The 13,482-nt window shown below is 38.1% G+C and overlaps 1 protein-coding gene across 2 annotated transcripts in view; it reads left to right on the plus strand.

Moving 5' to 3' along the window:
- PCLO (piccolo presynaptic cytomatrix protein) overlaps positions 1-13,482 on the plus strand; it is a 324,823-nt gene that overhangs the window by 144,319 nt on the left and 167,022 nt on the right. For both annotated transcript variants that reach the window (XM_038154510.1, XM_038154511.1), the window contains exons 5-6: positions 4,791-9,855; positions 10,231-12,236. In XM_038154510.1, coding sequence (XP_038010438.1) covers positions 4,791-9,855; positions 10,231-12,236 — 7,071 coding nt within the window. The remainder of the gene's footprint in view (positions 1-4,790; positions 9,856-10,230; positions 12,237-13,482) is intronic.

The following is a 13,482-nucleotide window of genomic DNA, read 5'->3' on the forward strand; positions in this document are numbered from 1 at the left end:
GCCATTTTGCCTTATCCTGTTGAAGCTGTTGTAAATATTGCCACTCCATTCTTTTTGTAGGCTCCCTTCAGGTTCAGGACAAATCACAGATATCAATTGAATTTAGAGATTTGGTATCCTTTAAAAAAAGAAAAATGTTACTTCAACATTTTAAAATATTTGAATCTCAAGGTGAGATTTAAGGAAACATAAAGTCTTTTTTTTTCTTCAAAGCATTTTTTTCAGTAATATTATGGAATAGCTTCAAAATGTTTTTAAAGAATAAACTGACTGCTCATGTTTTACAGAAACTGACTCTCCCTGAGAAACTGTCTTGTAGTATTGACTAGTGACATGTGCAATAGCAGTTAGCTGTTCTAACAAGGATGCCTAGAAATCTTGGAGGTATAACACATGCAGTTTGTCAGTAGCTAATTGCCACCTTGTAACTCAAAAATTTACACAGAGGTAGTTCAATATATCTGTATGAACCCATTATCATGTTGTCAATTGGCATACATCTGAAATGTATTTTATATATCTATATCTATATCTATATCTATATCTATATCTATATCTATATCTATATCTATATCTATATATATATATATATATATATATATATATACACCCTTATGACAACCTTCGTATGGTTACTGAGGAATGATCATGTGCTTCAGTTAACTGGGTCTATATGAATATTGTGTTGATTGGCATCATTATTCTAACACGTGCCACAAAACACAGCCCAAAGAGGAAGAAAAAGGAGATATATAAATATAAAATTCAAATGCACATTGTAGAGTTTAGTCAACAATGTTCCTTTTTCACTTCGTGAAACCTTTTTCTTTTATAATGTCGAGATCTTAATTTTTTCTATAAACAAACTGACTTTTAAAAATTATAAGGTCCTTTGCAAAATAAAATTCCTGTGCAACGGAATATAGTCTTGTTAGCTAGAAATACTTTTTTTCTTAAAAAAAGATTTTTTTTCCCTTAGGCATATTTTTCTTTTGATAAATTTCTGGTTTAATTTGATAATTTTCATAGAACTTTTTCATAGAATCATAGAATCTTTAAGGTTGAAGAAGACCTGTAAGATCATGAAACCTAACCATATAGCTCAGCACAACATCCTTCAACACTACAACATGCCCACAAGTACCACATCCAGATATTTTTTGAACCCTAAGCCTTATATTTTCAAATAAGAATAGTAAAAGTGAGGAAGAGTACAAAAAAATAATAAATAATTTATAAATAAATAATAAAACTTCTAATATGAAATAGTTGTATAATGAATTGACTTGAGCACCACAGAAATGCCACTGGAATAGCACAAATACAGTTGAAATTAGATAATTTTTAACATTAGTTAAAGAGACTGCATTTTCTGTTTTTAAAGTCTTGTCCAGACTGCAGCTTTTACAAGTCTCCTTCTTCCTCCTTTCTCAAGAAGTTTCTCTCATCAATGTCTGTATTAGAGCTAAATTTGTCCAGTAGTAAAAACACACAGTAGGCAAACTCAGAGGAAATGACATTGAAATATTCAGAAAAGCCCAGTACTTCAACATATACCAAAGTAGTTCCTAATTTACAAGGAAAACAAAAGTGGTTTTTTGGTTTTTTGGGGTTTTTTTATTTAAATGCATTTTTTTCAGTCTCAAAGAGTTGTGGAATATATATATGATCTTTACCAACATTGTTTCGGCAACATTTTGTTATTCATCTAAAAATCTTATGTTTATGATATGTTTGCAAGTTCAACAATGATGCTGTCTTTGTGGATGTGATGGCCAACACCACAGAAAATAAGCTAGCTGTTCTTTAAGAATAGATGTAGCTAGTGACAATATCCTAAGTCTCAGACTACACAAAATAGGGAATAAAAGCCCAGAAGCTTCTCTTATAAGTATTGCTTATTGTAAGTTACATGCCTATTGATCTCAAAACATGATATGCAAGATAATTTTTGCATGTACCATGGTGCAGGCAATGATACAAACAAAAATGTTACAAAATATATTCATATTTTGGTAACCTTTGAAAGAAAGTTGGATTTTTCTCATCCTTTTTATTTCTAGTGAGAAATGAAGTCTGTGCTTAGTGTAGACGTTTTTCTTCTCCTTACTGCACCAACAGCAGACTTTCTCACATTCAGTTTCCTGGGATTCATAGCAGTCATTTATGTCATTCACTGAGGTTCAACACCAGAGTGAGCAACAGCTGCCATCTCCTCTGGTTTGGTCACAGTAGGTGTTAGATATTGCACTCAGATGCAAGGAGAATGGCTGAAGCTGTTCCATGACCAGTTGTTCTCTACCTTTTTCTGTGCTTAACTGTTCAGTCGATGCCTTCTGTCTCTGCTTTGCAACTGACAGTGTCACATCATCTTGGAGAACCCAGATCTGAGAGGTTCACTTTCACTGGATGGATGCATTCTGTCCATCAGCTCCTGGGAAACCTTCTGAGTTTGAGCAATGTTTGCATTTTTCAGTAGCTCATCTAAATTGATCATAATGAGTTTTGTTGGGTATGTCTTCATAAGTGTGAACATAGTGATCATAAATGAAGAAAATAACAATCAAATGTCATAGGTGAAGTTTTGGTGAGGAACGTGCTATTTATAGAGAGAAAAATAATTTGATTTAATGATATATGTATTTTTGAAACATAGCAAAATAAATTTCCCTTAAGAACTTTCTTCTTTACTGAAGGAGACAAAAATGTAAATATAATATAAAAAACCTGAATTTTTAAAATTTTGCCTCATTGCTGACTTTTTGTAAAGACCATACATAATTCTGTCCTTAAGGGCTGGAGAATATCCAAGACTAGAGTTTTCAGAATATTGAGAGCTGTAGGTTTCAAATGATTATGTCTTTCCAAAGTTGTTGTAAGTACTGCAGGTTTCTCCATATTTATATATTAATCACAGCCTTATCAAAGTCCTTAGAAATGTTTGTTTTCACATTGGATTTTTATTTGCAATGGATTTTGCTGTGACATCAGATATTTGAATTTGCAATATTGGTTATAATGTTGGTAATGTTGATAATATAAACTACAAATGCAGTTTATATTCTAAGTATGATCTGATTTTGCAAACCATATAATAAATCACTCCTGTGAATGAGGTTTAATTAATAAAATATTAATCAGTACACACTGTAATAATAATATAAATACTTTAATACTAATATAAATGTTAGTGTTTGAATGTAGGATTATGTTCAAAGTGATATGTCTAAAAGCAAGAACACATACCTTAAATGTAAATTAAATCTAAACCTAATTGGTTATAAAAACTTGTATGACTGACTATAAAAAATATTTGGGTTTTGATATTTTGACCCTAAATGTAACTTTAGTGTGAATAAACTTTGAAAATACTTGTAGTTGATAGCAACTTGAGTGTAAATGTAATTTAAAATTATAATTAACATTCATGATATTTTTTCTAGTATATTTATTCCACAGTATTTTTAACTACTTTTCAAATAAGCATGTTACCAATGTAGTTCATAAATTAAACCTTTAAATAAATGGTTTGCTCTACTTCAGAAATCACTGACTTAGGTTAGCAAAACTAGCAAATACGACCTACTTCTATTATTGAGATCCCTAACAAAAATAGAGATCACATCATATCATTAAAATCATGAGACTTTGGGATGCTTGTTCTGAAATTGCCAGTGGATTTGGGGACACTTCCTAAAATTGTCAGCCCAGCCCAGAGCTAAGGTAACCTGTATTTTGGAGAGTGAACTGTGTTTTAGCTGAACAATGAGGTACTTTCATTAAGTTAAGAGCATTTCACAGCTGCGAGAAGCAGGAGTGAAACTGGTCCAGAAATACTTTCTGTAGGATATTTTTAGTATTTTTGTTATTTATAGAAGGAGATAGAGATGCTTGTTGATCAGAATGAGGTAGAAGAATCTGGAATGACTAAGGGTGTTTTTTATTAGGGGTGAGAAAGAAAACATTGGTTCTGATGCTCAGTCAGGAGTGCCTGCCTTGTTTGCTTCCTTTAATCAATGGCTGACCATTGTGCTTTCCTCCCTGCAATTACACTGCCCTACCAGCAGCTCACCTTGCACTACCAATTTACCAAGAAACTTCTTTTTTATGAGGTATTCAAAAAATATTTGTACAGTGCCCAGCTGTGGGGGACATTCTAATATGTGGGGACATTCCAAATGTCATTAAATCATGCTTCAGTACTCTGTGTATTCTGTTGCATGTTGAAGTGTGTAAGACTTCAATCAACAAAATCAAATCATGAGTGCAAAATTTGAGAAGATTGACATATTTCTAGCCAATTATAAAATGTTGAATGGGCAAAGAAAGGAGCAGACTCCAGAATTTCTGCAGACATTTGTCAAGCTATATTACTTTGTTTTGAAAACCGTGTAGATAGCTTTGAAACATAATAAATAAAATCTGCAAATAAATAAACCCCTAGGCAAGTTGTCCCATGAATGTGTGATCAAATGGCAGGTTATCATTATTAAGTGTTTCTAAAACAATTAAACTTTATATTGAAAAATAGAAGTTCGTCTTGAAACTAGTAAAATCAGTTACCAGTGTGGACAGCCATGCAAAGCTTAGTTAGAGTCAATGCAAAAAATCAAAATTTGAGGAACTTTTTTGTTTTGTTCTAATAGCTTTGAATAGCAAAATTAGTGTTCAGTCTTCATCTGAGGCATGAACTCATCTTTTAATTAAAAAAAATCTCTTTTTAATTGCCAGGAGGCATTAAGAATTTATATATAAATATATACACACGCGTTATGTATTTATTTTTTTAGGAAAAGGAGGATGACAAATCAGACACATCAAGCTCTCAGCAACAGAAAAGTCCACAAGGTCTGAGTGACACCGGGTATTCTTCTGACGGGATATCAAGTTCACTTGGTGAAATTCCAAGTCATATCCCCACTGATGAAAAGGATTTACTCAAAGAAACTAGTAAAAAAGACACTATTTCACAAGAAAGTCCACCAAGCCCTTCAGATCTAGCTAAATTGGAAAGTACTGTACTCTCAATTTTAGAAGCTCAGGCAAGCACTCTTTCTGATGAAAAATCTGCAAAAAGCAAAGAGTTTTCTGAAACATATGGTGAACAAACAAAGGATCAACTTAAAACAAAGCCTTTGCCCGTCACTCCAGAATCTTACAGTTCAGATGAGGAGGACTTAAAAGCTGTCAAAGAAGGTGAAGGAACCATTGTAGAAGAGGGCAAAGGAACTGCCTCCTCCCAGGCAGACTACAAGGACGAACATGAAGGAGATGACATAACAGCAAGAAGACAGCAACGCTATGACTCTGTGGAAGACAGCAGTGAGAGTGAAAACTCACCTGTCCCAAGGAGAAAAAGAAGAACTAGTGTTGGTTCTTCAAGCAGTGATGAGTACAAACGAGATGACAGCCAGGGATCAGGTGATGAGGAAGACTTCATTAGAAAACAGATTATAGAGATGAGTGCTGATGAAGATGCTTCAGGTTCTGAAGATGATGAATTCATTAGAAATCAACTCAAAGAGATCAGTGCAGCTGAAAGCCAAAAGAAAGAAGAAGTGAAAAGCAAAGCCAAAGGAACAGCTGGAAAACACAGAAGAATGGCACGGAAAAGCAGTGCAGGCTATGACGAGGATGCAGGAAGAAGACACTCATGGCATGATGACGATGATGAGACTTTTGATGAAAGCCCAGAGCCAAAATACAGGGAAAGTAAAAGTCAAGACAGTGAAGAACTTGCAGTATCTGGAGGAGGAGGCCTTCGACGTTTCAAAACAATAGAACTAAATAGTACAACAACACACAAATATTCTGAAGTATCTGAACCACAGAAAGGTATTTTATATTTTGATGAAGAGCCTGAGCTAGAGATGGAGAGTCTTACAGATTCACCCGAAGATAGATCTAGAGGAGAAGGATCTTCTAGTTTACATGCTTCTAGTTTCACACCAGGTACATCTCCTACTTCAGTGTCATCACTTGACGAAGACAGTGACAGTAGTCCTAGTCACAAAAAGCTGGGAGGGGAGAGCAAACAACAGCGCAAAGCAAGGCATCGGACACATGGTCCTCTTCTTCCCACTATTGAAGATTCTTCAGAAGAAGAAGAACTACGGGAAGAGGAAGAACTGCTAAAGGAGCAAGAAAAACAACGTGAATTAGAACAGCAACAGAGAAAAAGTTCTAGCAAAAAATCTAAAAAGGACAAGGATGAACTCAGAGCTCAGAGAAGAAGGGAACGTCCAAAGACTCCACCAAGTAATCTTTCTCCCATTGAAGATGCATCTCCAACAGAAGAATTACGACAGGCTGCAGAAATGGAAGAGCTGCACAGATCTTCTTGTTCTGAATATTCACCCAGCATTGAGTCAGAACCTGAAGGTTTTGAAATCAGCCCAGAAAAAATAATAGAAGTGCAGAAAGTTTACAAATTGCCTACTGCCGTCTCTCTATACTCACCAACAGATGAACAACCAACTGCACTGCCAAAAGAAGACAGTGGTCAAAAGACATTGAAAAGTGCTGAAGAGGTATATGAGGAGATGATGCATAAGTCCAAATCATTTCAAATGTCAAATGAAAAAGATGAAGTATTTGAAAAAGAATCTTTATATGGTGGAATGCTAATAGAGGATTATATTTATGAATCTTTAGTAGAGGATACTTACAATGGAACTATTGATACTAGCCTTGTTATGAGACAAGATGAGGGCAGTGAATATATACAACAGAGGGGAAAAGAGAAAAAAACAAGAGCTTCAGAACAGGTCTATGATGAACCACAGAAAATTAGTGATCTAGAGAAAGACTACTATAGTGTTGAGACTTTACATACTATTGTGCCTCAAGAAGATATTGTGTCCAGTTCTTACATTATCCCAGAAAGTCATGAAATAGTTGTATTAGACAGCACAGTAACTTCCACCATTGAGGAAAAGCATTTGTTAGATGCAGAAGCTGCTTATGAAGAGCTCATGAAAAGGCAGAAAATGCAGCTAACTCCAGGGTCTAGTCCAACACAACCAGCTTCTGATTTCATTTCCACATCTGATACAAAGGTATCTGGTGGTGGAGAAATAGTGGATAGTACATCTTTAACATCAAGCACTACTTCAGCAATCTCAGATGTATCACCTGTCAGTAGCACAACACTTTCTATCCCAGATGTTAAAATAACACAGCATTTTACAGCAGAGGAAATTGAAGATGAATACTTAACAGATTATGCCAGAGAAATTCAAGAAATAATTTCTCATGAAACATCAATATTGACATACTCTGAGGCATCGGAAGGTGCTGCATCAGTTTTACCTTCTGATACAGCTTCCTTAACATCATCTACATCTTCAGTTTCTACCACAGATAGTTCCTCCCCCATAGATAGTGCAACCACAGGTTTTGTAGGGCCAGCAGATGGTGTAAGTAAATCAGCAGATTCTGAAGGTGTCAGGATGGTAACACAGGTTCCCTTAACATCTGCAAAAGAGTACTCTGAAGTGAGCATGCCTTATGAATCTATTGCCGGAGCCACTAAAAAACCATCTCTTGAATCAGATGCAGAGAGTGTGCAGCAAACTGCAGTTTGTTTGCCTGAAACTGCACCTTTAGTGGTGGCAACTACAGTTACAAAATCCAAGGAATATGCAGCTGACATCATTACCTTTGATATCTCCAAAGCAGAGAAGGAAGCTAGAAAAATTAAAAGTACAGTAGAGGCTGGCAGTGTCAAAATTCATCATGAAGAGCCACACAAAGAATTGGGTGTTGATATGACAAGGATTGATTTGACTAATGCTGCATCTGAGCAACCACCTATATGTATAGCACCAGTACCAGTTACAGAGCCTGCATCAGAAACATCTTCTGTATTCACTCACAGTGTTGTAAGTAAGACCAGCATAGTCTCTGTGCCTTCCCCAGCTCCTGCTGTTTCAGCCAAAGTATTCTCTCTTTTTAGAAGCTCTTCTTTGGATTCTCCTGCTCATCCTTCTCCACCCCCACCTCCTCCTCCTCCACCACCACCTCCTCCACCACCATTACCACCACCACCTATTTTACCCAAGCCAGCCATTTATCCCAAAAAGAAGTCACAGATCAAGGCTCCAGCAGCAACAGCTCCCACAGTGGTACCTCCAGTCACAAGTGTTCCAACACTAGAGTCCGCAGCTGTATTAAAGGATCATGTGGTACCTATCACTAAAACATACACCCCAACACCACCTCCTGTACCACCTAAACCATCCTCCATTCCAGCAGGGCTTGTTTTCAGTCACAGGCCACCTGAAGTAACTAAACCTCCAATTGCTCCTAAACCAGCAATTCCTCCACTCCCAATAGCTGTTCATAAGCCAGCAGAAACACAGCCCAAACCAGTAAGCTTGTCGTTGACTTCAAGTATGACTCTGAATTTGGTATCCACAGCTGAATACAAAATACCATCTCCCACTTCCCCTTTGTCTCCACACTCAAACAAATCTTCACCAAGGTTGGCAAAACCCTCACAGGAAACCTATGTTGTCATCACATTGCCATCTGAGCCTGGAACTCCCACTGAAGCTATAACTAGCCAGGCTGTTATCAGCTGGCCTTTAGAAGCAACTTCTAAAGAACAGATTCCCCAACCTATGCAACCAGTTTTTACTACATCCATGAAAACTATGGATATTCAAAGTATGGCAGGTCAGAGTATGTATATTTCGGGTGCACTGCAAGCTATTCCTGTGACAACACAATCAACTTTTGAAAAAATACCTATTTCAAAATCAGAAGTAGTAACAACAGACATAACTAAGACCACAGTGTCTATGGTTAAGGGTCCAGTGCCTGGTTATGGTTTAGGTAGTGTTGCTATTACTATACCTCCAGAACCACTACATATTGTAGACCAGCCCAGATACAGAGAGAATGGAAGATTCCATCCATTGGGTGATGTCATCGATCTTCGCACTTTAACTAAGATGGACATTGAAATGAGGGACAGCTGTATGGATCTCTCTGCTGTTTCCATGGATGTAAGAAGGCAAATGCCAGCAAGTGACACAGGTGGACGGCCAGTAAGTACTGTCCAGCCATCCATAATAAATCTTAGCACTGCATGTGTTGCTGATACTTCTCTGCCTGCAGTCACTGAGACAGTAACTGTAATGACTTGCACTGCCACTGTGAGCTACACCACCAGCACAGACAGCCTGGTGGATCTGGGACACGCGATGACAACGCCGCTGCAGCTAACAACATCAAAACATTTTGAGCCTGCATACAGAGTAACAGGCAGCCAGGCCTTCTCTGCAGGTAGAGATGAAGTGCCAATAAATTTATCACTGGGTACTTCAACACAGGCAGTGACATGGGCTACTACAAAGCCTGTTACTGTACCACCAGTTGGGGTTACAAATGGTTGGACTGATCTTTCCACTTCTCAGGAGCCCGCAGAGAGTGGAGCAGTTGACCTTAGCACTACAAAATCCCACAGAACAGTAGTAACAATGGATGAAACTGCTTCAGGTATCATAACAACGGTAATAGAAGATGATGAAAAGCCTGTAGATCTGACTGCAGGAAGAAGAGCTGTCTGCTGTGATATGGTTTATAAATTGCCATTTGGTAGGAGCTGTACAGCACAGCAGCCTTCTACTACGCTTCCTGAAGATCGCTTTGGCTACAGAGATGACCATTATCAGTATGATCGTTCAGGGTCATATGGTTACCGAGGAATTGGAGGTATGAAACCATCTATGTCTGACACAAATTTATCAGAAGCTGGACTATTTGCATACAGAAGCAAGAATAGCTTTGATTATCGAGTTGGGGCAACTGATACAGCAGTAGATCTTACTTCTGGAAGAGTAACTACAGGTCAGTATGACACAGCAGCAGATCTTTCTTTGAGATATAATTTTGATGTTCCTCACCTCATTTCAGGATAATTTTTTTATTGTTTTTTCCCCTCCTTCTGTTATTTTGTCTTCTTTTGGACAGTGTGACAAATTATTCCGGATTACACGTGTTTTTCATTTCTTCATTTTACGTATGTGTTTGCACAGAGGTGCCTGCATGTTGCCTGCATGTTCAGAAATGCTGTTTCCTTCACATCTAAAGTAGATCATTAACCTGAAGATTTGCATGCAGTTTTCCCTTCCCATTTATTTCATCAAGATGGGATGACTTTCAGAATCCGCAAAGCAGCATTCTTTTGTGGGACTGGACTGTAACTTTGCCCTGTAATTTCAGGTGAGGTTATGGATTACTCAAGCAAGACTACAGGTCCATATCCAGAGACACGGCAGATTTCTGGCCTCAGTACACCACAGTATTCCCAAGCAAGAATGGTGTCCTCTGTGGGTTCCCAGTTTGGCGTTGGAAGTGTTTTAAGATCGTCCAATGGTGTTGTTTATTCTTCAGTAGCAACTCCGATCCCATCCACATTTGCCATCACCACACAACCCGGTTCTATTTTCAGTACAAGTGTCAGAGATCTACCTACTCTCCAAACAATTGACTCTGTGCCCTCTTTATCAACTTTGCAACAGACTCAACCACTCCCAAGATCATATAGTTTCTTGACAACTGTGGCAGCTGAAAAAGATAAAGCAATCACTGCCATTGGTGTGGAGACAGGGTTACCACCTCATTCTATAGAAACTATTACCACTGAGCCAACCAGCTTGATACCTGCTTTAACAACAGCATCTGAAGTTTATACAGATGTAATTGATGATGAGGTTGCCCTTCTCATTGCCCCTGAAGAAGGCAAACAGCAGCAGCTTGATTTGGAGCGAGAACTTCTTGAGCTTGAGAAAATTAAGCAGCAGCGCTTTGCAGAAGAGCTGGAATGGGAACGTCAGGAAATTCAAAGATTTAGGGAACAAGAAAAGTTTATGGTGCAAAAAAAGCTCGAGGAGTTGCAATCCATGAAACATCATCTCTTATTCCAGCAGGAGGAGGAACGACAAGCTCAGTTTATGATGAGACAAGAGACATTAGCCCAGCAGCAGCTGCAGCTTGAACAATTCCAACAACTTCAGCAACAGCTCCACCAGCAGTTAGAGGAGCAAAAACTTCGTCAAATATATCAGTATGGTTATGACCCTTCAGGAACTGGGTCACCACAAACTACCACAGATCAAACACTTTTGGAAGGACAGTATGCAAGCACAGAAAATGGCCAATTTTGGCCTACTGATGACACAACCACTACAGCTTCAGGAGTGCTGGGTATCGAAATTCCACAAAGTCAAGCATGGTATACAGTTCAGTCTGATGGCATTACCCAATACATACCCAGGTCTGGTATCCTAAGCTCAGTTTCAGAAATGTCTCTTAAGGATATTGACGTCAGAGAGGAGAAGCAATTGAAAAAGAGAAGTTCTATGCCAAAATTACGTGGTCCCTATGAGGAGTTTGAGGAGACCCTGGAAGAAGAGCCCCGGTGTTTCAAAAAAATAGTGGACAGTGGAGTGCAAACTGATGATGAAGATGGAACAGAAAGAGGTTACACCAACAGGAGACGGAGAACTAAGAAGAGTGTTGACACGAGTGTTCAGACCGATGATGAAGATCAAGATGAATGGGATCTTTCCAGCAGATCCAGAAGGAAGCCTCGTGTTGGGAAATACAGTGAGAGCACCACTGAGGCAGACAAAGCCAAACCATTCTCCAAGGTATCTAGTATCGCAGTTCAGACAGTGGCAGAGATTTCTGTGCAAACAGAACCTGTAGGAACAATAAGAACACCTTCAATCAGGGCCCGATGGGATGCTAAGGTTGAAATAATAAAGCACATTTCAGCTCCAGAAAAGACATATAAAGGAGAAAGTCTGGGATGTCAAACAGAGACAGCATCAGACTCTCAAAGTCCCCAGTATCTGTCAGCTTCATCTCCTCAGAAAGATAAAAAACGTCCAACACCATTAGAGATAGGATACACATCCCACCTTCGCCCAGACTCCACATTACAGGTAGTCCCTTCCCCTCCCAAATCTCCCAAAGTTCTCTATTCACCCATTTCACCCGTTTCACCAAGCAAAGTTATAGAGTCAGCATTTGTACCTTATGAAAAACCCATGACTGATGACATCAGCCCTCAGAAGATGCTGCATGCTGACATGGCCAAGGTTCCTCCATCAAGCCCAAAGACAGCAAAGATGATGCAACGCTCTATGTCTGATCCTAAGCCCCTGAGTCCCACAGCAGAAGACAGTTCCAGAGCTCAGTTTCAGTACACTGAGGGTTTTATGGTAAGAAGTATTTGCTTGCTTTTTTTTTTTTAAATAATAATATCCAATTCTACAGCTATCAGTACAGAATGAAAACAGACACACTAATTTTCAATACTTGTGTATGTAGTCTTTTTGCACACCTTGCTGAAAAGTTGAGAGGAATGTCTAAAGCAATGGTTAGTTCATTCACTGCTTTGCCAGGAAAGCCCATATTACTAATATTCAGGAAGTAACACAAGAAGATAATTTTCAGAATTTGGATGAATTTTGTGTTTTATATGGCAATTCATTGCCAGTATAGGGGTTACTGACAATGCTTCAGAAAATTGAAAGCATTTCCTTTCTAATCATATGACATCCAGCTCTTGTGGCACAGCCTATAGTGCATTTACCCTGAAATTACTGCATGAACCTTCTGAGAGACAGATAACACCGGATTTATAATTGCCTTAGTTAGTTGTCCTTTTTGACCCTCAGGAGGTTTCTACGCCATGTGTGATTCTGTGGATAATCTTCTGTCCCAGTGTGTACATCTTTTATCTTTCCCAGACCAAAAGGTCTCATAGCAAAAATCCATTTTTAATTTGTTTGTTTTGGATAAGGAGGATTATCAGGAAGTTATGCAAGTTTTGAGGGCTGTTTCTTATAGGAGTCAGAGGAGGCTGACATCAGTAGGATAAAAATTTTCATTTCTGCTGTATTTCTTTTCCTTGAGGAGGAAGATTTCATATTTGGCAATCAGATTGATATTTATGAATAAGAGCAGTATTTATCTTTTATGTTCAGTTATCTGTGAATATCAGTGATTAGTACAGATTGGATAGGATAAAGAGGGTTTGTTCTCTCTGTTTGATAATTTGTGGTGGCTTTCAAATGCAACATTATGTGGTTATACCCTCCAAGGCTCCCACTGTAAGTAGTTCCTGCAGCTTCATGTGCAGTATTAAATGCTGCATTTGTGCAGTATTAAATGCTTCCCACGCTGTTACTGCTTGGAAAACAGTACTTGGAAGTTTGAAGGGAAAGCCATAGTTATGGCATTGGACTCTGTATAAATATCATTCACTAATGAATGAGAAGCACAGTGAGGGAAACTAGCATGAGCACTAAAGTTTCATGTAGAGTATTTGGAACAGCATCTTGAAGAACGTTGTTCATGGATTGTAAGACAATGTTAGGTCCTACTTAATATTGAAGAGTAGGTATAATACTGTAAAATATGATAATTGTAGAAGTATAGTAAAACTACTTGTAAGAACGAATT

The sequence above is a fragment of the Motacilla alba genome, chromosome 1A (assembly GCF_015832195.1).
Source record: "Motacilla alba alba isolate MOTALB_02 chromosome 1A, Motacilla_alba_V1.0_pri, whole genome shotgun sequence".
Classification (NCBI taxonomy): Eukaryota; Metazoa; Chordata; class Aves; order Passeriformes; family Motacillidae; genus Motacilla; species Motacilla alba.